At 48.3% G+C, this 24,704-nt stretch overlaps 10 protein-coding genes across 10 annotated transcripts; 6 read left to right on the plus strand and 4 right to left on the minus strand.

Annotated features, from left to right (window-relative positions):
* Positions 1–267: 267 nt before the first annotated feature.
* I303_108367 (uncharacterized protein) lies at positions 268–3,648 on the minus strand (the record flags this gene model as incomplete). The annotated part of the gene is made up of 4 exons (XM_018410579.1): positions 268–2,860; positions 2,959–3,261; positions 3,351–3,466; positions 3,538–3,648. The coding sequence occupies 4 exons, from the start codon at positions 3,646–3,648 to the stop codon at positions 268–270; spliced, it is 3,123 nt and encodes a 1,040-aa protein (XP_018260388.1).
* A 485-nt stretch (positions 3,649–4,133) lies between these two features.
* I303_108368 (uncharacterized protein) lies at positions 4,134–5,207 on the plus strand (the record flags this gene model as incomplete). The annotated part of the gene is made up of 3 exons (XM_018410578.2): positions 4,134–4,160; positions 4,220–4,349; positions 4,444–5,207. The coding sequence occupies 3 exons, from the start codon at positions 4,134–4,136 to the stop codon at positions 5,205–5,207; spliced, it is 921 nt and encodes a 306-aa protein (XP_018260387.2).
* Positions 5,208–6,524: 1,317 nt separating this feature from the next.
* I303_108369 (uncharacterized protein) lies at positions 6,525–8,471 on the plus strand (the record flags this gene model as incomplete). Its single annotated transcript, XM_018410577.1, has 8 exons — positions 6,525–6,663; positions 6,737–6,910; positions 6,980–7,005; positions 7,069–7,105; positions 7,179–7,243; positions 7,341–7,601; positions 7,732–8,134; positions 8,263–8,471. 8 exons carry the CDS (start codon positions 6,525–6,527, stop codon positions 8,469–8,471), a joined length of 1,314 nt encoding a protein of 437 aa, XP_018260386.1.
* Positions 8,472–8,682: 211 nt separating this feature from the next.
* I303_108370 (uncharacterized protein) lies at positions 8,683–9,864 on the minus strand (the record flags this gene model as incomplete). Its single annotated transcript, XM_018410576.1, has 1 exon — positions 8,683–9,864. The coding sequence occupies one exon, from the start codon at positions 9,862–9,864 to the stop codon at positions 8,683–8,685; it is 1,182 nt and encodes a 393-aa protein (XP_018260385.1).
* Positions 9,865–10,757: 893 nt separating this feature from the next.
* I303_108371 (uncharacterized protein) lies at positions 10,758–11,302 on the plus strand (the record flags this gene model as incomplete). Its single annotated transcript, XM_018410575.1, has 2 exons — positions 10,758–10,834; positions 10,906–11,302. 2 exons carry the CDS (start codon positions 10,758–10,760, stop codon positions 11,300–11,302), a joined length of 474 nt encoding a protein of 157 aa, XP_018260384.1.
* Positions 11,303–13,142: 1,840 nt separating this feature from the next.
* I303_108372 (uncharacterized protein) lies at positions 13,143–15,986 on the minus strand (the record flags this gene model as incomplete). The annotated part of the gene is made up of 1 exon (XM_018410574.1): positions 13,143–15,986. One exon carries the CDS (start codon positions 15,984–15,986, stop codon positions 13,143–13,145), a length of 2,844 nt encoding a protein of 947 aa, XP_018260383.1.
* A 510-nt stretch (positions 15,987–16,496) lies between these two features.
* On the minus strand, positions 16,497–17,491 carry I303_108373 (uncharacterized protein; the record flags this gene model as incomplete). The annotated part of the gene is made up of 3 exons (XM_018410573.1): positions 16,497–16,883; positions 17,043–17,246; positions 17,363–17,491. The coding sequence occupies 3 exons, from the start codon at positions 17,489–17,491 to the stop codon at positions 16,497–16,499; spliced, it is 720 nt and encodes a 239-aa protein (XP_018260382.1).
* A 588-nt stretch (positions 17,492–18,079) lies between these two features.
* On the plus strand, positions 18,080–19,459 carry I303_108374 (uncharacterized protein; the record flags this gene model as incomplete). Its single annotated transcript, XM_018410572.1, has 6 exons — positions 18,080–18,115; positions 18,195–18,222; positions 18,408–18,530; positions 18,678–18,905; positions 19,142–19,222; positions 19,326–19,459. 6 exons carry the CDS (start codon positions 18,080–18,082, stop codon positions 19,457–19,459), a joined length of 630 nt encoding a protein of 209 aa, XP_018260381.1.
* Positions 19,460–20,140: 681 nt separating this feature from the next.
* I303_108375 (uncharacterized protein) lies at positions 20,141–22,306 on the plus strand (the record flags this gene model as incomplete). The annotated part of the gene is made up of 8 exons (XM_018410571.1): positions 20,141–20,355; positions 20,459–20,678; positions 20,816–20,965; positions 21,044–21,163; positions 21,221–21,234; positions 21,311–21,317; positions 21,380–21,697; positions 21,854–22,306. The coding sequence occupies 8 exons, from the start codon at positions 20,141–20,143 to the stop codon at positions 22,304–22,306; spliced, it is 1,497 nt and encodes a 498-aa protein (XP_018260380.1).
* A 515-nt stretch (positions 22,307–22,821) lies between these two features.
* On the plus strand, positions 22,822–24,546 carry I303_108376 (uncharacterized protein; the record flags this gene model as incomplete). Its single annotated transcript, XM_018410570.1, has 5 exons — positions 22,822–22,838; positions 23,034–23,150; positions 23,351–23,525; positions 23,599–23,683; positions 23,819–24,546. The coding sequence occupies 5 exons, from the start codon at positions 22,822–22,824 to the stop codon at positions 24,544–24,546; spliced, it is 1,122 nt and encodes a 373-aa protein (XP_018260379.1).
* Positions 24,547–24,704: the final 158 nt, after the last annotated feature.

Here is a 24,704-nt window from a genome sequence, read left to right on the forward strand (position 1 = left end):
TATGCAACGAACGCTATAGAATCTTGACTACTGACTGGTCTGACATATGAGCTGAAATGAGACCGCATGGCATGATATTTGATTCTCATGACGAGATTTTATACTCATACAAATTGATATCAGATCCAAGTATATACAACAACAAAGAATACTACGAGGATGGGATAGAAGACTGCAATACGATTCGATATGGGCAGGATTAATTACAGAGCGAGCTCATCGACCCAATGATCATGATCGTCCTGACCTCGCTGACGCACTGAGGTCCTATTTTTTGTTCTTGTTCCGACTCCGGGCTTTACCAATATCCTCGAGAGCCTTTCGCACCTCTTTTTCCGTCAAGCCATTCAACTTGAGATCCAACTCAAACGTTCCTCCTAATTTCTTGACCTTGACAAGTTTCGTAGAAGACCGAGGGTGAGAAGGAAGAAGCTCCTCTTCCTCTTTCAACTGACTATCCTCATCCATTACGTTTCCATTATTTCGTGCCAATGCGGCACCGCTGACTGAGCGAGAATGACCGTTCATATTCCCGTTTGAATTGTTCACTCCCGATTCGGACTGAGCATTTGAAGCTGCTAACCTCATACTCCTCGCTCTCCGTGTCGATTCAACCTCTTCTTTGTCTTCCAGCTCTACCTCTTCATCCGTACTATCATCATCAATCACGATAACCCTTGGATCCTCATCAATCTCGGACCTGTCCAATCCATCATCAAGCCCGTCTTCCTCGTCAATCTGCAAAGATATATCCGCACGAAACGCTCGATCCTCTTGTCGCTCATGTATCTTATCCATATGCTTGACATTCACTTGTAGATGCGGCAAGCCGTTATCCTGACTCGGCTCGCTTTTGGTGTGAAGGTGAGTTGACCTGGATCTACTTTCTGATTCGGGTGCGAGTTCAGGTTCGGGTTCGGGTTCGGGTTCTGCCTTGACGTTGAGGTTGTGTCTGAACGGGGTCGCTGCTCCGTTCCTCAACCATTGACTGAAACTACCAAGCAAACCCTTGTCTGGAGTCGGTGCCAGAACAGCAGTCGGGATTGTAGGGCCATCGACGGTGACGTCTTTTCGTCTGCCCGACGAAGGGCTCTCCGGATCCACTTCCATTTTTATCTCAGTCGTATCATCGACATGTGTCTGTGTTTGTGTCTGCCTGCTCTTGCCGATAGAAGGTGAGACCGAAGGAAATAATCGGATACTATCAAGAAAACTCTTCCTTGATCCTCTTCCAGACGATTGGGTATGAGTATCACTTCTGACCTGACTCTGGCTTTGGGATTGGATAGGCGTGATATGCTCGACTTTGGCTTTCTTAATCGGTGGGGACTGGTCATCAATATCGTCAAAGCGACCTGTCGGTGTGCGCGATATTTCTCTGGTATCTAGAGATCGCTTTCGGGTAGAAACTGATTCAGCATGACTCCGGTCGTTGACTGCCTTGAGCATTTCTTGTTTATCACTGATACGAGATTGCGAGTCCTGCGAATCTTTCCGAGACGTATCGATCTTGACGACGACTTCGATGGAGTCGTTCTGAGAAAAACTCTGGTCGCTCGCATCTACCAAGATATGTCCCTTTGCTTCGGCGGTCTGCGATCGAGATTGAGATTGCGAGTGAGAATGAGATTGAGATTGCGATTGCGATTGCAATCTTGTCAAGGACTGTGATTTTTCCTCACCGGCGACGGGAGGCGATGCCGTCACACCGCTCTTCTGAGCCGGCATAGGATCTTCGAGGATTTGACTGTCAGCACTTTCGATATCCTCCGCTTCTTCCGAACCACCTTGCTCTTGCTCTAGTCTTCGCTGGGGATCTACTCTGCCCGATGGCTTTGCATTGGCTGCGATATCTTTAGCCGCGGACTTCCGCCTTTCTCCTCTCTCGTAGTCCGACAACCCATCGTCATTTTCATCTTCATCGTCATTTTGCATGTCTACGTCACACGGAGGCGAAGAACAGGGCATCGAAGGATCAAACATTTCCTTGCGTCTCCGTGGTCGAATCGCCGGTCTGATCTTCATATCATCCTCACTTTCTTCATCGCTCTCCATTCTCTCGTCGACGTCGATGTCCACGTCCACGTCAACCGCGAATTGCTCCTGATCATTATTCGCGTTCTGTGTACCGGTAGGATCGTGCGGATCTTGCGTCGCCGTGTCTCTATTCTTCTTCGTTGGTGATGACTGACTGTCAATCAGAGGCTTGGGCCTTGTGTTCTTTCGAGGAGAGGGCGATAGCGGTGTCATTTGCGGATATTCGTCATCATGCTGTTCAGCGTAAGGATCCGATGAGGAGACCGGAACGTGGTCCTGACTAAATGGATTTGAGGATGACAGGTTCTTCTCTCTTTCTTTTCCTTTGCGAGACGGACTGACCACTTCCATACTAGCTGCCTTATCCATTTGTTCATCTATCTCCAGGTTCTCAGTTCCGGTACCATCTTGTAAGTCCGCGGCATAATCTAAGCCAAACATGGTGATATCATCCAACATTTCTTTTGTGTCCGTACTTTTCTCAAAGAGCCACTCAGGAATCACCTTCTTCTTACTTCCTGGAGCATTTATATACGGCTTCAAGAAATCAAGAAGCATAAGTCGATCTTTTTGGGGAAGACGGATCTTCTTGTCTTCAAGATGCGTCTCGTTGGGGACCGACTTGCGGTCATTCGTTGAAGGTGGACTGGATAAAGCCGAAGGCGAAGAACGTCGTTCTGCCAGAGGGGAGGATATCAAAGGTTTTGCAGAGCTCGAACGTCGACCTGCGATTCTAGATGGTATCGGTGTTTCCTGTTTGAAGTATCCTGGGGTAATTGGATACTGGCTTGTGGAAGGGAAATGTGATTGACTGGAGTTTGATCTATTGTATATCGATGAGCTGTTCAGCATTCTGTTCAGCATTTATAATTTACCAAATGAGAAAAAGCCGGTCAGTAGAGGAAAAGAGTGATGACTTACTCTCCGAACCACCACTTCCGCAGAACACCCTGGACCTGCACATCCAGATCCGTATTGCCTTTCGATACCTCAGGGATGTTCTCGTAGAACACAGGATCATTTTTGTCCCCACTGACGACTTTCCACTCCAGTATCTCCAGCGTGATCTCTGGTAATTCCCCAAGAGAGTTTACAGCTTGAGTAGATGCGGACCGGCGCCTGGAGGCGGAGGGCGGTGGGCCAAGGTGGATTCGGAAAGACTCAATGAGGAATATAGCTCGCAGATGTGATGTGAGTGTCTCGACAGGAAGGGAAGCTTGTGGTCTATTTCGCAAGCATGATCAGGTCAGTCAGGTTCACTTGGTCGAGTAGTGAACAGAGTGGTGTAGACGATGGGAATAGGTCTGCCTTACTCTTCGAATTCGTCGGTAGCGTCCACATCGAATTTCACTCGGACCCAATGTGTCCTATCTGCAATGACACCTCGAATCTCGGCATGAGGATCGAAGTCATCTCGAAAGGATAGGAACTGCGAGCAACAAGAATCGATATCCGATCTCAGCGTACATTCTAGTCGGGCAGAACAATTATCTGACCTACCTTGATCAGTTGGATATACCTGCCTCTAAGAGGTATCTTGTAGTTCGCCCCATGTTCTCTATCATGTTGGACTATGGCTTTGGATATCCAAGAGGTGATATCTTCTGCCATTGCTATCGTTGATTGCGATCACGTCCTCGAGCTATCGTAGTGTTGACATCCTCGTGAATTATTCGCGAATGCATCAGTCGACTTGATGCTCTGATGAGGTTGATTGGTGATACTTGACATGCACGCCGCACGGGTAATGTTGATTTCTCGACGCGTCTCAACTCAACCTGAACATTACGATGAGGTCAACTGATAACAATGACCTAGCAAGTGGCATGACGTGGACTTGAGTATTTATTTACATTCGGAAGAGTCCGCTCAAAGAAGCTTCAGGTGGAGGAAGACCAGGTGTAATGAGGTGATGCCATATTTCGGGTTTGTCGCATGCTGAGTAATGATTCATTCAAGATGCCTTCATTCCTCCTGAACACTTTCTCATTGACACCTCTTCAAGGGTATACGACACTATAAGAGCTGGACAGTGTCAATCTCGACATTCGAAACTTGTCGTTCTCCTTGGATACTGTTGAGACGGATTTTTCGGGATGACCTTGGCTAGTATAGCTTTTAAGGTGAGCTAATGTATCATGGGGACTTCGTGACGCTCAGACCAGCTAACATGTCGGGCTAGACCGAGTTTGCGGTCGACATGACCTGCCAGAATTGCGTCAACGCCGTACAGAGCTCACTGCGTGATGTCTCTGGTATCGAGCGATACGATATAGATCTCGAGAACAAACGAGTGACCATCATAGGGAAAAGTAAGTTCATAACTTCCTGTAGCCTATACAAGATGTCTTGGATACTCGTGCCATTCTACATACTTGTGTACTGACAAGATTATATCCCGAACAGCACCACCATCAAATCTCCTCTCCGCTCTAAAGTCTACAAATCGCCAAGTGATCGTTCGAGGATCATCCCCTTCCGACCCTAATTTCGCATCGACTTTCCCTCAGACAGCCGCCGTGTCCATCCTCGAATCACCTATATCCCTGCCGACTTCCATCGCATCGACTTCCAATCCCGTCTTAGCCAACTCTCCCTCCACCTCGTCTCCTTCTTCCTCTTCCATCCCAACGAAAACACAGCTCTTTGAGAACCTCCAACAGCCATTGCCTGGTATGAACGAGGAAGAGTTCAGTCAAAAAGTCTTCGGTATAGCGCGTTTCCTCCAGATAGAACCCTCTACTATCCTTCTTGATTTGACAGTTCGTCTTCCGCCTCCCTCAGCTGTCGGACTGGGTCATGGGCCTGAGAAGTGGAAAGTCTATATCTCCCAAACGGGCAACATTACTAACCCACCAAGTACGACCGGAAAGCCTCTGATGGAGTTGGGCGAAGTGGAATTGGATAAGAATGGATATGGGGATATGTTCAAGGAGATCAAGGGGGAACTGTGGGAATGGGTTGGAAGGGGTTGTATTGTCCAGTCTTCGTATTCACCCCAGCAGCTACAGCAGTCCAGCGATTCGAGGGATAAGGGATTGGGCAAGATCTTCGCTGGGGTAGTTGCGAGGTCGGCGGGAGCTTGGGGGAACGAGAAGACCGTTTGTGCGTGTAGTGGAAGGACCATGTGGGAAGAAGGTAGGGATATGGAGAAGAAGACCAAGTTGTAGTCCGAATTCGGCGATCAGCGGTCGGAGGGAGAGTCCAGCTACTCAATAATGAATTACACATCATGCCAAGTAACCACCTTGAGAGCTCCCGGCGCGTAGCGAGGGCGGAAGCGAGCGTGGAGCCGCCCACGTTGACGTGGACATCCCCAAGATCAGATATTCGGGTCGAAATGACCCTTGATGTGTCTTGTTCTTCTCGACTCGCTTGCGGAAACGCTACCGCTCAGGCTTGGCGTAGTTGACGATCATTGTCTTGTCGCTAGTCAGCTTGTACTTCTGGCATAAGGATGAAGGACGATGCAATGGAGATGTGACTCACTCGATCAGGGGAGAGATACTACCATGATCATCAGATCATCCAAACATCCAGCATAAGAACGACACCCATACCACCCAAATCGCCAAGACCAACCCTATCCGGATCGAATCATCCAGTCTATCCAACTGCCTATCTAAGTCCCACCCCTTCAATTCACTTTCCCCTTGCGTTGTCCTTGGAGCTGGGGCTTTTCGTGACTCGTCAGGCTCTATAACTGTGATCTTAGTCGTTTCTTCTCGTCTGATCGTTCGGCCATTGACAATCGTTATTCCAGATTCGGTGTATTCATATGTCGTTATTGAAATCACCATTTCCCTCCATTAACCTCTTCCGATGTCAATCACCACACAGCTATGGCGACAGCAGGAAGGAGGAAGAGAGAGAGAGATAGACGGACACTCCCCCACACGCCCTCGGTGCTGAGTGACAATGTTATATACACACCCTTGTCTCGTCTTCTGTTCCTCCATCCGTTGTACGAGTCCTCTGTGTTTTGATTTGTGTGTGGTAAACCAGGCATCCAGGCACCAACACGATACATTTTAAACAGTTGCCGCATAAAATGGTGCTCTTCGATAAACAACGTTGGGTGGAGGACGTTTATGCGTCTATGCATTGACTTCGGGAGGAATGGACGTGTGATTATTCTACTAGCATGTTAGCTGTCGGTCTCACCTTGCACAAAGCGTGAAAAGGTTGGCGGTGAGACTTCGGTATACTTAGTTTTACAAGATGATACGGTGATAGAGATCTTCTCCCTCAAAGACCGATTTGAACAGACCCCGCAAAACCAAGCTCGAACATCCGGACTTCGAACTTCGAACGTTTCCTTCGATTTCGTTCATCCGGTCATCGAGGGACCTAACGCACCAGAAAGATCTAAGACTGCGCTTTTGGACCACATTCAACGACAACCTCGACTCTTCGCTCCGCTTTTGAGTCGCTTACTTGGTTTGAAGTGCCTGGAACCCCGCATCAACATCAACAGACTTAGCAAGATGGTCGATCGCTCGCTCGTCTCGTCAATCGTCCAAAGCTCAATCGGTGAATGGGGATTAATCCTGGCTCTAGTCTTCGGAGGATGTTGTTCCAACGTCTGGGCCTTGGAGGGTGTACTGAGAGATTATCCTAAGTCGGGTAAGCTCATGTCCATCGACCTATTCTATCGAAAAACAAGACCTCGATGATGAAGTATGCCTTTCTGTGATAGGCACTTTCCTCACATTCGTGCAATTCCTCTATATCACCATAACGACGATATCCTCTCAGGTTATATGGTACCGCATACCCAAAACTCAGATACCTTACCCTGCCTTGAAGAAAAGGCAGGTACCATTGGGAAGATGGGCTGTTCAGGTTGTGCTGTTTCTAGCTATTAGTCTGAGTAAGTCTTCCATTCTCCCTACCATGCGGCGTAGCTTGCGCTTTGTGCGCGGCTGATTGGGTTGCTTAGTGAACAATTATGCGTTTGGCTTGAAGGTATGTTTTCACAAACTCAGAGACGAGTTTAGAATAATGGTTGGAGCTGACTGGGCTGAATAGATACCTGTTACGGTGCATATCATTTTTCGGAGTGGTGGTGAGTCGTTCGCTAATGTTCTGACAACACACAACGCACATCAAGCTTGGACTGATATTGGCTCCGCCATTAGGACTGTGCGTATCGATGTTGGTCGGGAGGGTATTCGGGAAGAGGAGTTATTCATATGGCCAAGTGGTGAGTAATTCACAGAACACACATGACGCATTGCAGAGGAATTTTATGCAGTAGCCAGACATCGCTGACAGTCCCGGGATACTTTGATCCCGAATAGCTGTCAGCCCTTCTCATCACTTCGGGCATAGTAATAGCTACAATCTCAGCGCCCAAACCGCCTCGTCCACCCCGTACCCAAGCGGACCCCTCACACCCGCCAATTGGCAGTACGACCTCATGGCTGCCCGAACATCTGCAGTTCTTCGCTGGGGTTGGGCTTCTTACTTTAGCGATGATACTGAGCGCGTTCTTGGGGTTATGGCAAGAACAGACATATAATAAGTACGGTAAACAATGGAGAGAAGCTTTGTTCTATGGGGTACGTTGACGTTTGAGGCATTCTCGCAGTCGCTACCTGTTCTCTTACAAAACCAAAGTAGAAAGTTTGGGCGAAAGACAGAATGTGTACCCGTTGTACTAATATCGATGCCTTTATTAATCATCTCTAGCACGCCTTATCTCTGCCATTCTTCATTCCCCTCCAATCGTCTATACGGACCACTTACACTTCATTCGCCTCTTCTCCGCCAATTTCACTGCATTCCTTGACTCGGTCCTTAGCTCTACCTGTGCCAGTCATCAGCTCGTTCCCTATCCCGACATTCGACCCAAAGAGTCTACTTGGCGGGTACGCCGACCTGCTCATACCTTCCGCGTTACTGGGTTTGGCAATCAACATTGTGACTCAGGGAATATGCGTTAGAGGCGTTAACAGGCTCACTTCGAAAGTCAATAGCGTGACGGTAAATCTGATTTTGACGATTCGGAAAGCGGTCAGTCTGGGTATAAGTGTTTGGTGGTTCCAGACTGGATACAATGCTGGATTGGCTGCTGGTGGTATCATGGTTCTCCGTGAGTCAATCTGTCATTCTTTCGTCAATGCCTTCTTCAAGTCAGATATCAGACTGGAAAGGCCAGAGGAAAGATGGGACCCCGTAGGTCACAGGTGGTGGCTGATCTTGATCTTATCATTGTTGCAGTCGGAACGATCCTGTACTCGGTCGCTCCTGGTACCAAAGGGCTGCCTTATCATCCCGCCGAAGTGGATAGTAAGGCAGAGAAGCCAAACAATGGACGTAATCTGGAGCTAAGGGAGCAGACTGCTAAGAGCCAGTCTACAGGGATGACATCGGCGACAGACGCCCGAAGTGGGGTCAGAAGCAGAAAATCGAGGATAGCGGTAGAATGAGATAGCTTTCCACGTCAAGTGTGTAGTTCTGACAGGCATAGTTTGACATCGGATGTTTGCGGCGGACCATATACCATGCATATAGATACAACAGTTTTTTTTCTACTTGCTACATAGGTCGTACCCAAGTCTGCACATCTTGAGCCGGACACAAGGCCAACGCGTTTGACTATGAGTCTTTACTTCAAGTGATTACTGCCAGGATCCGGAATTATGCGCTCGACATCCCTTCAGCCTCCTTCCATTCCCTCACCAGCGTCTCCAACATCTCCTTAGCATCAAGCTTCCTAGCTAACGGCGCGCCCTGTCCGGCCCATTGTGCTCCATATCCATACTCTCCCTGAGCTTTCGCCGCAGCATGTAATGCTTTTCCCGCATCGTACGTGATCGGATACTCGGGCAATTCCACTACCTCCCCTCCTTCTAGCTGTATTTCTTTTTCTAGGTCCGTGAATTTATTGCAGATCGAACGAGCCGGTCGACCAGAGATATATTTCGTCATCATCGTGCACCGTGATTTATCAGGATTGAACAGGGCTTCTCTGAATCCTTGATCCACTGAGGATTCTGGGCACCCTATGAACGCCGTACCGAGCTGTACGGCTGCACAACCTAGATCGAGGTACGTCTTGATATGTCGGCCATTCATTATTCCTCCAGCTGCTATGATCGGGGTCTTCACTCCCACTCCCACTCCCACTTGAGCACCGTTGTTGTTCGTGTTCGTGGAAAGGAGTAATGAACAAAGGACGAAAGTGGGTAATTTCTCGTCTGGGCCATTAGGATCGAATATACCTCGATGTCCACCAGCTTCGTACCCTTGCGCAACAATGAAATCCACCAGTCCCTCTCCCTCTTTTTCTATCTTTTGGGCCTCTTCAATGCTTGTGGCAGTCACCATCAACACACTCCCTATATCCTTTAGCTGCCGGAGGACGTGTATAGGGGGTATACCGAAATGAAAGGAAATTATCGGTGGTTTAGTCTCGAGCAAAACATTCAACATATCATCATCGTCTTTGAACGATTTATAGATAACTTTCAGCTCTTCAGGTATGGTACCCCCGTAACGCTCGAAATGCGGTTTGAGCTTCTCGAGCCATTTCAGATTGCTGGATGGGTCAAATTGCGGAGTGGAATGTACGAAGAAATTGACATTGAATTTTCCGCCTTTATTTGGGTCTAACAATTTACGGGTATCCAGTATCATCTTTTTAGCTGCGGTGGAATTGCTTGCGCCGAGTCCGATGGAGCCGAGACCACCGGCATTGGATATGGTAGATGCGAGCAATGGGGTTGAGGTGCCTGCCATAGGAGCTTGGATGATGGGGTAGGTGATGCCGAGTTTGGAAAGAGCGCGTTTGGAAGCGCTGGAAAGAGGCGGGAGGGTCATTTCGATGGGTGATCACTTCGATGAGTGTGATACGATGGAGCTTATGTTCGGTACGTGATCAGGTTCAGGTCGAAAGAAGCAAGATGAGCAAAGAAAAGTAGCTGACCTTAGGTTGTATTCGCATCTTTGAGGTACCACAAGTACTTCAATAACTGATTGTTTCGGAATTATTCGAGATTAGATCGCATTTAGCCGAGAAACGATGGATTGATCAACGCGTATATATGTTGTTGAGCAGATGGTCCTGTGTACGGACCTGATACTGATCTTACCATATGACGCAGGTCTCAGCTTCAGGCCGCTGAGACGCATCGCCCTCGCTATCCGCATTCGTCTACTTCTACAAACAATCACGCACTCTCGCTGCTGTCGCTTGCTTCCAGGCGAGGCAAGGGATCAAGACTAACGGCGTATGAGAAGGGCACACCCTCTCCACTCTCTCCCCACATGCATCTTCGGACTTCTTACCCATGTAACATACAATAGAGCAGAGGCTGGACCTACCCCTCCTTTCGCCGACGTCGAGTGCGAAGTCACGCAGACATGACACAGCATTTGCGTTTCCTTGAGCGTCATCGGACAAAGGTTGCAGCATCGAACCGTGAAACTACTTGACAGGTCATTACCTAATCAATGACTTTATAACTTGGTGGCTGTTGAAAATACATATAGCGCGATAGCTGGGGACCATTTCTTGTAACGGTACTTGACCCCTAGAATCGCATTATTTGTCGACCAGCTTGCACCTTCGAGTCTTGGGACAAAAACTCACCAGGCCGTTCCTAAAGCAGCATGAAGAGATCTGGAAAGGAACAGAACAGCTACGAGCTACAATCAACAGTCGGTCAATCGCGAAGACCGAGCAATAATTCCTATAACACCTCTTGAGAATCATGGCACTTCAGATGGTCGACACCCCTCATCCGCTTCGCACGGGTACGCGGGCTACGAGCATCGAACTCAAGACCAGGTAAATCGATACACAGACTACGACATCAGATTCCATTACGATCACCAGCCATACCGATCGCGGAATCTTAGCACCGTTCCAAAGAGTTATCAAGCCGTTCCTTCTACCGTTCTGACCGAAAATCAAACCAATACAGTCTTCGTGCTGATGAGTCTAGTCTCGCGATCGGAATGGCAAGACAAGTCGAGGCTCACGCTGTATAAACAGCTTGGGTCATTACTAGAAGGCGAAATCCCCAGGAAGCACGTCCCGGCGGATGATACCTGGGTCACATGGGGCATGAGAAGACTGCCTATAGTCGATACTACTGCCTACACCACACGTATGGTCACCAAGATACGTCTCTTAGATGATGGGGAAGAAGTAACCCTTTCCGGGGGAAGGGCTGGGGAACATGGGCAAAATGTAGAAGCGATCAATGCGGAGATACAAAGACTGGATGAGCAGGCAGGACATCCTGTCTGGTAAGCTCCTGGCCCCCTCGATCGCCCTGAGATCGCGACGCTATCATGCAGTATGGTTAACTATCCGAGTATTTGATTCCCAGATTACAAATAGGCTGCAGTATTTGTCCTCACACCTCAAGTCCCCTCTCAAGAAATGTATATCGTATTGACTTCGCAACTGTGTTCATGACTCCGCAGCATTCGCGCATACGTAACAAGTCTTATTCAGAAGCACATCGCTCGACCCTCTTACAGCTTGGCGTGCTATTGTTGAACGCGCATATGACCTATCCTTTGGCATATTGCAGTACCCGCCTCAGATCCTGCTGCCGACACATGCTTTGTTCTTTGCAACTGTTCAGAGCTGCTTGTGTGCCTCGCGAGGAGCATAATCAGGAGAACGTATGTGACGCACATAATGACGCGCGGTGATTGTCTCCATTCAATGCCGCCACGAAGTCCTGGACAAAGGATCGTTGGGGAACTGAGAGTAAAGGTGAAGTGGCATGCCACGAGATGTCGTATGTTTGATCTTCAGTCGCGGTTCAAATGATCGATTCTGCATTTTTACATAGCCAGGAGTACTGTATATGTACATGAGACTGAGAATCCATCTGCTATGTGATTGCCACCATCCGATCCGTCCGTCAATAGAGAAGTTACAGCTGCGAATCACACTCTGCACACTTATCAGTGAAATGAATTATGGTCAACACGCAGCCTCGAGCACACCAAACAGCTCAAATTGTTCCGGACACAAGGACTCCCAACACGTACTTGTCGAAAGCGGGGAACCTTTCAGCAATCTTTCAGACGTTACAACATTCACAAGATGGTACAGCAGGTGCAGCCGTCATCTTTGCCAAGGAGTGTCCAAGATTAGACACACCTTCGAGCGCGAAAGCCACGGGCCCGATCGTCCGGATCAGCACATCGTCCTTTCTGACCGATCTCGGGGGGCTATCAATGTGACGGTTTTTGATGAGCCTGCCACCGACAGTTTACAGTCCAACAATACACCTCCGCAACACGAACACAAACTCGACGATCATCCGACGGAGCCTAGAAGTCAGGGAAGCTCTAAAATTACAGATGCTTTGTGTGCGGGAGAGATCCAGCTGGACGAGCGGACACCGGCGATGAAGGGTTATTGTGACTTACTACCGGTATCACCCGGTCGATTGGGAGGACCCTTATACAGAGGAGACGATTGGGATGGGGGAGGCTGTCTTACCTTTAAGGACGCATGACATAGCAAATCACTGCGAAGTGCGTCCGCTCGTCCTGATCGAATGCCTATGGCTCACCCGCAAACGAAGTTTTACTGCTCATGTACTACGATCCCGCAGAGATGATATACGACATACTTCGATAACCTCAACCATGTTAATTGATCTATCCCTTCCTGGAAGAACGACTCTGCACTTCATCCCTAATCAGCCGTTCTTCATCGTACACGTCCGGGTATGCACAAGCGGCGCCTATTGGCGTGGGGAGGTTGAGAAGGAAGACTCGTTTGTCACCGCTTCTCTTCGTGTTTTTTATCCCCAGTCATATAGGAGAGCCGCACGACAATTGATCGATGCTGGAAGAATCCTTGCCGCTCCCCGATGCATCTGAGGAGAGACTGCAGAGATGCTCAATTGCTGACTTAAATGTTGGCGTCACAGTACGTGAGATATAACATGATATGTCTTGCTCGCTGCAGGTGGACTACCGTACAGCAGACATGAAGATTGAATATTCATACTTACGGAGAGACTCTAAGAGTCTCAACAAATCTGGCTGTGAAGGCCTTGAGCAACCGGAATGCCAAGACGTATTAGTCCTTACCTCGATGTAGATCAACCAGCATGCTGTATCTACGGTATATAGGTCTGAGGACCCTTTTCTCCTGAACCACCTTTCGACATATGTTGATCAGGATTTCTTAAATTCCCAAATCTTCCCGTCGGCATAGGCTCGTCCTCCTCATCTATTTCCTGTACAGAAGGAGGTTGGTAGTTGCTTTGTGGCGTAGTCGACGTTGGGGAGGACTGGGCATCTCGACTTCCTCGGGCTTGAGCATCTCTCAGAGCTTGGTCAGCACGCTGAGGATCGGTGAATTGCGCAGGAGGACGATTAGGCCGAGGCGATCGTGTGGGTGGACCTTGCGGAGGTGCAAAGGGACCATGAGTACTCTGCGGGGGTGGTCCAGGAGGTCGGGACGGTGAGGTCGGTAAGAAAGGTGAGGGTCTATCTTCACCAACTGAAAAAGGTGATAGGCTCGGTGTAGTGCTTCCCGATGGATTCGCTTGTTCAGGTCTACCTTGACCTTGAGGAATGATGTCGTCGCTGTGTAGTTCGGCGGGGAAGGAAGGCTGATAATCCAATCTCATGCCTTTCGGCAACTTCCCATCCACGGCTGTCGTAGCGGAACTTTCGTCCACCACATAGACATTACTCAAGACCTTGAACGCTGTTCCCATGATTTCTGAACGGATCCGACTCTTGGGCATACCTTGAGCGAGCAACTTTCGTCCTTTATCAGCGAATACCTGGTTAAGGTCGTTCTGGAATCGCTCTAGAAGCTGCATGTTCGGTATGGCCACGAATAATTTCAGCTGAGTAGCGGCTTTAGTCAGATGCTGAGTCGGTTCTCTCGTCGTGCTTAGCTCGTGCGTCAGTCCGTACGGCTCATGAAAGATCAGCTCAGCAGTTGACCCGACTTGACCGAGTGGTACGTAAGCGAGTACGAGTAGCTCGAGCGCAGGGTACTTGTCGATCTTAAGGAATGTTCTGGGACGAGTCTCATGGAAGGGGATGTAAGAGCCTAGATCGATTGAACGGACGAAATCGTATGTTGATCTCGGTAGATGATGGTCGCCTGCCTCAACCTTGTTTTGCAGCCTATCACCCAAGAGCATATAGGCGACCCAGAAGGCTTCAGGTGAAAGAGAGTTATTCGAAGATGTTAAAGTGGATTTATCCCATTGATATTGCCTCAATCTTTGAAAAGCCAATTCTTCAGGTCTTACTCTACTAATAGCCTTCTTCGTCTCTTTATGATCCAATTTACCCAACAATTTCTTCAGTCTTGAGGAATTACTCACTTGATCCTCGGAAAAAATCTCGAGCACCATGGGATCCCGTTTGAGTAGCGTCCGCTGAGCGATACTTTGATCAGGCCCATCCGAGATATTTTTCGCGTTGACACCCTTGATCGTCCATCCGGGTCTGAAGATGATTCGACGTCTGGAGAAAGACTCGCCCTGGATGACATCGTTCGGCGTACCGTCCAGCGCCTTGATCAGCTCGACGTGGAAGTGCCTGAAGGCTTCGCATGACTCGGTAAATCTGTCGGTCCAGTGTATCGGATCTTCAAGCTCGCACGGTAAGAAGATGGTCAAGTCCAATCGGAGGTTATTCGTTTCTTTATCTTTCATAGCTTGAGCACGTATAGTCAAACCACTCAGATCCCATCCAACGAACAACCTCTGAGCCTTGTTCAGCTCTGCTATATACTCGAGCCACCCCAATACACAGGAGGCCTTCGATGATTTCGGATCACCAGTCATGGGTATAGTGGTATCGTCAATTGCCATTCTTTTCGCATAATGCTTTGATCGGAACGTATCGAGATACCAGCCCAATAGGAATTTATACCGGTAAGCTTCTTCACCAATCTTAGCTGGATGGACACCTAATTTGTCGATCGCACTCGTCCATTTCCTCACATCCCTCTTGGAATCGGGTGGCCGTTTGGTGGATTGACGCTGTTTCATCTTCTTCACTATGATATCCAAATCTTTCTTGCTGATGTATCGCGCAAGCTCTTTGGAAATGGTAGTGACGATCTTGGGGATACTGCCTAGATGTTCGTCCCATGCATCCTGTAGAGCGACGCGCCAAAGTTTCTCATTGTCGCTTTGCTTAGCCTTTGAAATCGTCTCAATCTGCTTCATCATCTCCAAAATCTCATCCGGCACATCACCTATCTTTCCCGTCAGATTGTTGGCTTGCCATCGATTAGGATGTATCACACCTTTTGGGGCCTTCTCTTCGGATTTTGGAGGTTTATTCTGAAAGATACCTTCTTCAGTATCGTCTGTCGTGCCCATGTAATCTGCCCATTTCCGGGCATGTCGTGTGACAGGTGATTTCAAGCCTTTCTCTTCATCCGTCCACTTGACTCTGTTACCTTGCTGGGTATTCGGAGAAGGGGGCAGTCTATCGTCGGGATCACGTCGTCGGAAGGCAGATTTGGAGGGAGTGGCAGTCCGATGGTGCGGCGGAGCGGATAAGGGAGGAGCGCTAGAAGGTTGGTCCCATGGTATCTTTGGATCTTTCAGTCGCTTCTTATATTCCCTGTCGGGACTCGGTGAACGATCAGATTTCTTTTGCTTCTCTTTATTTGTCTTGCTGCCTCGATCGCCAGAATCAGGTTCACTATCTCCTTTCTCGTCCCTTCGCCTATCCCTCCGCCGCCTTTCTCGATTTTTCGCGGCGTCTTCTGGATCACTCGCCCCGTCCCCGTTCCCGTCCCTCTCTCGCCCCCTCCTTGGGTATTCTCCATCTCTCTCTCGGAGATCAGACTCAGTCCTAGAAGAACCTTTCGTATTTTTCCTTCCGTTGAAAAATATATAAGCTGCCAAAAGAATGAATAATACGATGACGATCGCATGGACCGATTTTGGTGATGTCCTGTATGTCCGCATAGTCGCCATCTTCGAGGATACTCGCTGACGTGACAGGGAGAAAGAGCAATTGACCGAAGGCACTATTATCCGTCCCACTTATGATGACTTTCATCGCGTCGGCTTGTTCAGCGCCGTCTTCCTGTATATGTAGATCTCGGGCTTGTCGAGTCATACATTGCTGCTTCAACGGATCGTATGCTGATCGCTTAATCGATCGGCAGGACTGTGGGTGTAAAGGATGGCATAGGGGCGACATATGAAAGGAAGATCGCCAGGAAAAGGAAAGAAAAGAAAAGGACACTAAAATCAGCTTGCCGATTCCTACTATGCTTGTATGACTGGGAAAGTTCAACACCTCGCGGCGTCATGATACGATCAGCTGGTATGGAAGCGTTGCTAGTGAGTGCGAGTAAGAGTGTCCCAGTTGTGACATTTTGCTACTGTTTTGATCTAGAGGTGATCGTCAGTATATATGAGATTGTGGAATTATGCATACAACATATTAGAGCCGTTAACTCAACCCCTCAATTGATACACCTAATCCTCATCGACAATCGTGATCCTCCTCTCCTCCACGGCTTTAGGCATCTCTTGATTCGATAATTCCGGTATACTCGTAGGTAGGGGTATCGGTCCGACCACATCATCATTCCCTTCCCCATCCTCGTCGTCGTCGTCGTCGTCCGACTCTTCACCCGGCTTTTTGAAAGTGACAGTTGCGCCACCAGCTAATTTACGCTTTCCATTCTCGTTCATCTCGCCATTCGGTTTTGCCAGACCCGGATTGGAGGTCGCCGTTGCGTCGCCTTTGCCTTTATTGCCTTGTTTACGCTTTTGACGCTTTGCTCGGTTTTTAGCTGTCTTAGCGTCTGCCAGGGCATCTCGTTCGGCTTGTCGAGCTTGGAACGCAGCTTGTTCTTCTTCCTACGGCGTGGAGAAGAATGTGGTATTAGTACCGCGATACCAAGTATGGAGCCGCTGAGCAGGACGGCGAGTGATGGATGCTAAGGAGACTCCCCTAAGCATCCAGTGATCGTGGAAATATACAGGTGATGTATGATGAAGAATGAGGACCGCACTCACGGCTCGGGCTTTATCATTCATTATCTTCAGCCTCTCATACTCTCTCCTCCTACTTTGCTTGTATACGTGGAATTCACCCGATCCAGCACCAGCAGAAGAACCTTGAACGTTCTTCATCATTTCCCTCGGTGCTCGGAGGGTCTTCTCTTTCGTGCCTACATTGATGGCTATTTCCCTTTCAGGTTTCGCAAGGAGTTTTTCTACCTGTCAAGTTCAGCTGGATCGTCAATACGTTTTCTTCATTCACATCTCTTTGCTGAACACCGTATCTTGACAAGGATATTCTTTTCAATCTGAAGAATATATATCGTTCGACTCACCTGTCGTCGGTGTTGGTCGGCTACAGTGTTTCTAGGCCTTTTCGAGGGACCAGCATCACTTCGTTCTGGCGATAAAGATGGTTGTCTCTGGATAGGGGAGAGCGATCCTTCGGGCGCTTCGACCGGCATTCTGGTTCAATTATGAGGTTGGGGGGATGCTCAGCAGTTGTCTGGTTCGTAGGCCGCTTCGATTAAATTGCTTTTCTGTACTGAAAGGTCGACACAGATGAATGTACGAGGAGGAATGTGAGTCTACAGACGTCTTCGTGAATATGCTTGCTGTCATCAGGTACCATGATAAATGGGTGCCACATGCCTAAAGTGGTAATAACGCCGACTGACTGTATGGTGCGAGCCATTCTGCCATTCTGTTATGATCGCGTTGTAGATGCACGCGCCATAGTTGATAGCACCACGCTTATTGTCCTTGTCCTGCTCCTTGTCATCGTATCAGCAGCAGCTTCCATTGTCCCATATCAATCCTTTAACATCGATATCAATCAGATACCAACGACAGCAGCATCAGCAGCAGCAGCAGCAACGAGTCCACTGAGGTGAAGATCAAACGGCAGCCCTCATTGATCGGTCAACGGCGCGCATATCACTACAATTGAGCTCGAATCAATCTCGCCACACACCTTCAGTATCTATTGATCGACGTGTCAACAATTATATCCAATAACCTCGAATTTACCTCATCCTAAATATATATACATCATGTCAGACGGATCAAACTATGATTACCTCTTCAAGGTGTGTGCGGCCAAATCACGCGTTGCAGCTTATTGAGACGTCTTTGTTGGCTTTGATACTGATTTATCGTGGGTGATAGGTCGTTCTTATCGGAGATTCAGGTGTCGGTAAATCGTATGTTCAACTTTTCACGCAATAAATGAATGATAATTTCGAGTATTGACGAGTTGGTGGGCGCTGACTCTATCCTCCTGTCTGGGTTCTTATTCTATGCAGTAATCGTAAGTCAGCTTTCCCGAGTTAGCAAGCGACAGTAGGGGAAGCACCGCATGCTGACATTTGACCACCTCAGTTCTCTCGCGATTCACAAGGAACGAGTTCAACCTAGAGTCGAAGTCTACTATCGGTGTAGAGTTCGCTACGCGAAGTATCAACGTAGATGGGAAGACAGTCAAAGCGCAAATCTGGGATACAGGTGAGCTCACTTGTCAGCCTTTTCGTGGGATCTATTTTCCACAGACTATCAGCTGCGCTTTGGTCCAGTCTATCCGCTTTCGCAGCTCAATTGGAGGTGTTGTGGATAAGCAGCTGATATTTTGTGTTGTTTCCTGGGAATTCATAGCCGGTCAAGAACGATACCGAGCCATCACTTCAGCATATTACAGAGGAGCTGTCGGAGCTTTGTTGGTCTACGACATCGCCAAGCATTCGACATACGAGAATGTGACGCGATGGTTGAAGGAATTGAGAGATCACGCAGACGCCAATATAGTGATTATGTTAGTTGGAAACAAGAGCGATTTGAAGCATCTCAGAGCGGTCAGCACGGATGAGGCTAAGCAATTCGCCAGTGAGTCTTCGGATCTTTTCGCATCTAGATGTGTACTCGTGCATCTTCGCATCTGGGAAAGGGATTACGGGCAATTTGCATCGATACAATTGGGATGCTTTGAAAGTCTTGCCTCGTGCAGCTGGAAGGTAAAGATGAGGCATGGTCCGGATTGGCTGAGATCAGAGAAACAATCTTGGCTGTCGACTTGTGTTTGAAAGTCTTCGGTCGCTAAATTTTGCTTGATGTGTTTGCAGCCGAAAACGGCCTCTCGTTCATCGAAACATCAGCTTTGGACGCATCGAACGTAGAATCAGCTTTCCAAAATATCTTGACTGGTGAGTGTCTGATATTCCCCAGTCTTTATCAATTCTTTCTGATCTGCCGGCACAGGAAATCGGAAGACTTGCTAATTTGCTATGGTTGTTCACTTTGTCGCAGAGATCTACCGTATCGTGTCTTCAAAGTCGCTCGAATCATCGGGAGACGTGATCAAGCCTTCTGGAGGAGAAACGATCCTTGTCACTCCGACCGCAGACGATGGAGGTGCTAAACAAGGTGGTAAATGTTGTTAGGCGGTTCATTTCAATCTGTGACGGAGAGAGAGGGGGTTGTATACGTACTGGGGATCTAGAGAGGGCGATACCCGCGAGCGCTATGATAGTGTGGACTAAGGACGCAGCATGAGCGAGTAGAAGTAGAGGTACAAATGGTAAAGGACTGATTTGGCCTTACTGCACCTTCCCTGGCTCTTGTTCGTGTATTCGTGTCAAGTGGGATTTTGCGAATTATATACATATATACGCTTCAACATTGAAACTTCCGGATTTCTGATCTCTTCTTCTTTCTCGTATCAACATGTATAACATATCTTAGATCAAATGCTTGCATCTTGCTCATACGACAATCTCATGAGGATGGCTTTTTGACAGCTGGACATCAAATGCCAATGGTTCCGGGCGCACAGATCGTTTTCTCTTGAAACGCCTCCACTTTGTCTTTCCACTTTGAACATCGCCAAAGTAGTGCTCTCTCATTCTGGTCTTCTTCCTCCTATATCTCTCCTCTTTTTCACATCTTGTAATCTGTCCCTAGCCTGATCGCACCTCTCTAAGCGTGAAGAGTGTTGTGATCATAGGATCTGAGTCCGAGTGTCTTGTACTTTGCATCTTGGCCTTCATTATCACCGAGATTGTACTGGTTTCTCTCCCTACCTGCTTGTCCTCCTTCAGTACATCTTGGCTTTGGCTTCCACCATGTCCCAATTCTCTGCTGAGAGCGAAGCTGGCCCTTCAACTCCGCACAAGATGGACTTTCGATCTTTCGTAGGATCTCAGACTTCGGCGGCTCCAACAACGTCAGCTTCACCCACACCTTCCAAGGTCAGCAAAAAGCAAACTGTTGATCAACTGAAAGATGGTCTGAGAGAGCTGGGTCTAGATACTAAAGGAAAGAAAGAGACTCTATGGCGGTAAGTCCACCCTCAGCATCAGCTCCAACTCCTTACCTTCCTCAGATGAGATCCGACAATGTTGGACATCGACAGTCGGCTGAAATCCTGGTTCACTCAATAGCCGGTTGGTCAATGCGATACATAAGGCTTCGCTCCGAGATCCGGAATCAGACGATTCAGATGCTTCTTCTTCGGTGTCTACCGGCTCCTCGACGAAGCCGGGGAATGATGGTCATGTCAAGATCCGAGTCGTCAAGCAGACGTACAAGAGTTTCCTATGTTTCGATGTTGAGGCTACTTGTAGGCCTGGTAAAGAGTTCGACTGGCCCAATGAAATCATAGTGAGTGTTCAACAGCCCAACTTCGCCATTTTTCCCGCTCGGCTCCGAGCGAGGTTTCTTCCGAGCCGTACGATAAACCGTGACATACGTTTGTACAAGCATACTCGTGCTGATATTCTTCGTGTATCGGTCAATAGGAATTCCCAGTCGTTCTTCTCCAGTGGACTGAACCCGATTCGACAGGGAAAAGGAAATTGCATAAAGTGGACCAGTTCAGATCCTACGTTCGACCTATATGGAGTCCGATCTTAAGCGATTTCTGTAAAGATTTGACTGGTATAACTCAGGTAAGTTCCCATAATGAATAATTACAGTCGTCAATCACCAATCCGTCGAGGCTGACGGTCTGTCAACGGCGTGAAAAGCAAACGGTGGATCAGTCGCCCACTTTCCCTCAAATGATAAAGAAGTTCGAGAAGTGGCTGGACAAGTGGGATCTCAGAGACGATAAGGGTTTGAAAGATGCTTTGTGGGTCACAGATGGGGTGAGCAGCTTTCACATGCTTTCGAGAGTAGCACGAAGCTGACGTTAGAGTCAATAGCCATGGGATCTGAGGTAAGCTTTATTGAAGTAGCATTGCTCGGTGTATATTTACGATTCGCGGGTCACTCCTGGGACTATACCATCGCAGAGACTTCGTGAGTCAGCTGATCAGACATCTCCTTTCCGTGGAGGTTCAAAGAAGCTGACGGCTAAGTAGGTCTACAAACAATTACACATAACCCCTCCGAAGCCCTTCCCAATGTATTTCCACGGGCCATACCTAAATCTCAAATTCGCTGTCCAATCTGTCCTTTCGGAATTACATCGCCGCTCGTCGTACGCTGCTGAGCACCCGAATGACCTGTCGAACAAACGAGCTTTGAGCGTGATCACCACCTCCAAGGTTCAGAGAATCAACAAAAAGGGCACGACTCAACATTTTGGGCGAGGAAGGGAATTCTACTTCAATATCCCAGGAATGCTCGAGATTCTGGGGCTAGGCGGATTTGAGGGCAGACAGCATTCTGGATTGGATGTGAGTACTTCCCTCCTACTTGCACATTGCTACCTTTTCGCTTCTCGGCATACATCCGTGCAGGGTTCAGGGTTTGTCCGCTCGTCTCCATCAGAAATGTGCTTGAAACGGTCCGCCGTCTTACTAAAGGGATGCCAAGCTGATTGCGATATTCAGGACGCCACTAATATTGCTAGGATACTTATCGCTCTTTCGGAGAAAGATGTCATGTTCGAAGCGAATGGAATAATACATCCGATCGGACATGGTAAGCGATATCCCTGGATGGGTGCCCCGGGGGAGATCAAGTGGGAAGATTGGATGAGTACGAATAAACCCCTAGAAGCACCTACCAGCGGCGGCGTAGAAGCCGCTCGGCTGGCTATGGGCAAAACTCTAGAGAACAGAAATGAGTCCGCTGTGAATGGACAGACAGCCGAGGACGGTGTCGAGCAGGAGGAAGAAGTGATTTTCGTAGGGGAAGAGGAGATGGCGGATAAGTTGACTACGCTTGTTCTCGAGTCCGGCTCGGACTCAAGTGTCATTGGAGTAAATGAGAATGCGAAGAGCGAGGGCAAGTCGGCGAGTAAGAAGAAGAAGAAGAAGAACAAGAAGGCGTCAAAATTGTGATTCTGTCGCGATACCACTGTCTTGGCTCATTGTACAGTGTTCAAAAGCAAGAAATCGATTTGAAGGGTTGAGACCTGGAAGGCCATCGAGATACCATAACATACCGGAGATATCCAGCATCTTACATACCATGTAATAGTAAACTTAGCATAGTGTAAGCATAACATAATATAGCATATCATCACCTATGCAATCTTACATCGAAGCTGGAGCGAAGACGGGATTCAGCTGAGATGATAGATGGCGTGAAAGGGCGTGAGGCCACGTTGTATAAGTAGGAGTAATACCGCACAGCACACACGATGCCACATGAGGATCTAATGTAATTTGCCACCCAAACCAGATAAATATCTCGGCAACTCTGATATTGACGTTCCTCTGCGCTTTCACTCTTATTCTTCTCGTCTTCTTTCTGAACCACGACCACTAAATCAAGCAAGCTTGACGGCCTCGAAGAAGCGTAAGATTGATACTCATACCAGCATCCTGTATCTGGGAAGAGAGGTCAAGGTAAGATGCAAGGCTTGAATCGGTACGTCTACGTCTGTTCTCCTTTCCCATTGGCTTCGGACTATCTCCCATCCAGAAGAAATCCATCTGCGGTTCATTATCGAAAAGCAAGAAACTTCAGCCCTTTGTTCAAAAATACATACAATACATTAAATGTATTCCAGCACAAGATGTGTGACTGATGCGACCGTCGTTTGGCTTGTCACCCATGACACAGATACATCCCGCCAGATTACGATCCCCGTAAAAACTCGACGCTCAATTCGCATCAAGGCAAGAAACATGCGTTGGGCGTGCGGGCGAAGGACATCGATAAAGGAATATTAGTAGTGAGGTGAGTCCATCATTATGCATTTCTGCGTCTCCTGCATCTCTGTCTCCTATTATTCGCTGTGACATGCTACCACATTGAACCATCTCGTCGTGATCTTCTCTATTCTCGTCCCGTCCCGTCCACTCAAATCAATCAATCCCGTTCCATATCTCACCTCTGGATGAGCCTCATACTAATGCCCAATAAAACCAACGAAACAGGTTTGAGCTCCCCTTCAATATATGGTGCGGAACATGCAACGCCCATATAGGTGCCGGGGTCCGATACAACGCACGTAAACAGAAAGTGGGCAATTACTATAGTACCCCGATCTTCGCTTTTAGGTGTAAATGTCATTTGTGTGATGGGTGGTTTGAGATAAGGACGGATCCCAAGGTGAGCCGAGTCGAGCCGAATGAGTCAGATACCAAGATGAGGACACTGTGCTGATCAAAAAGTACATCTTTAGAACGCCGCATACGTCGTACATGAAGGTGCAAGGAAGAAGGATGAAGATTGGGATCCGGAGGAGAACGGTGGATTCGCTGTTCACGGTGAGTCCAAGTTGAGCCTCAGCCGTCCCCTCGATTCACACCTATCCCTATCTGACACTGAGAAAAAGAAACAATCGATACATCCATATATACCTCATACTGACACTTGATATTCAATCGTCGGATTATGCGCAGACACCGAAGCCCCCTCAGCGTCCGAACCGCCCTCAGACCCATTCGCAGGAGTCGAAAAGACGATCGACCAGCAAAAATGGGCTAAGCGAGGCACATCCAGGCTGACCGAGTTGACCCAGTCGTCCGATCGGCTGAGCTCCGATCCATACGTCGTCTCTTCTGCCCTGCGCCGCAAGTTCAGAGAGGAGAAGAAGATCTTACTTGACAACCAAAGAAAAGACGAGGATCTGAAAGCCAAATTCGGGCTAAGCGAAGATATCGATCTAGGAAGTGCAGTCGATGATGCAGAAGGTTTAGGGAATAAGGATTCGGAGATTTGGACAGTGATTAGAGAAAATAGGGGTTTACCTGTACAACCATCGAAGGGGAATGAAGAATCCAGTGGAACTCCTTCGAAATCCACTACGATACCGCCAAGTGCGAGAAGGAACGGGAGCGGGAATGGGAAAGGGAAAGCTAAAGCTACAGCACCAGAGCCAGCGTCAGCGGCAGCATCGCCTGGATTAGTTGGACTGTTGAGGAGGAATACGGAGAAGAAATACGATCCATTCTCAAACGTGACACCTGTAAAAGTTGGACAGGGGATACTAGCGACTGGTGCTGGGAGTATGAAGAGTAAAGGAAGGGTAAAAGCCACCGTGCTGAATAGTTTGACGCCCAAGAGTAAAGAGAAGGAGATACAAACGCCGGTAGTCGGTGGATTGCTAGCTGGATATACGAGTGATTGATGAACCTTTGCCCGCAACAAGGGAGGTGAAATGACACAGTCAAGAGCACTTCCATCCCAAGAGACTGTAATATGTTAGTAGTTGTATATTCTTATGACCAAGTTGTAAAACCATGTAAATCTCATCAGATGTCATTGGCATGTGCACGTAGAACTAGT

This window comes from Kwoniella dejecticola, chromosome 11 (assembly GCF_000512565.2).
Source record: "Kwoniella dejecticola CBS 10117 chromosome 11, complete sequence".
NCBI lineage: Eukaryota > Fungi > Basidiomycota > Tremellomycetes > Tremellales > Cryptococcaceae > Kwoniella > Kwoniella dejecticola.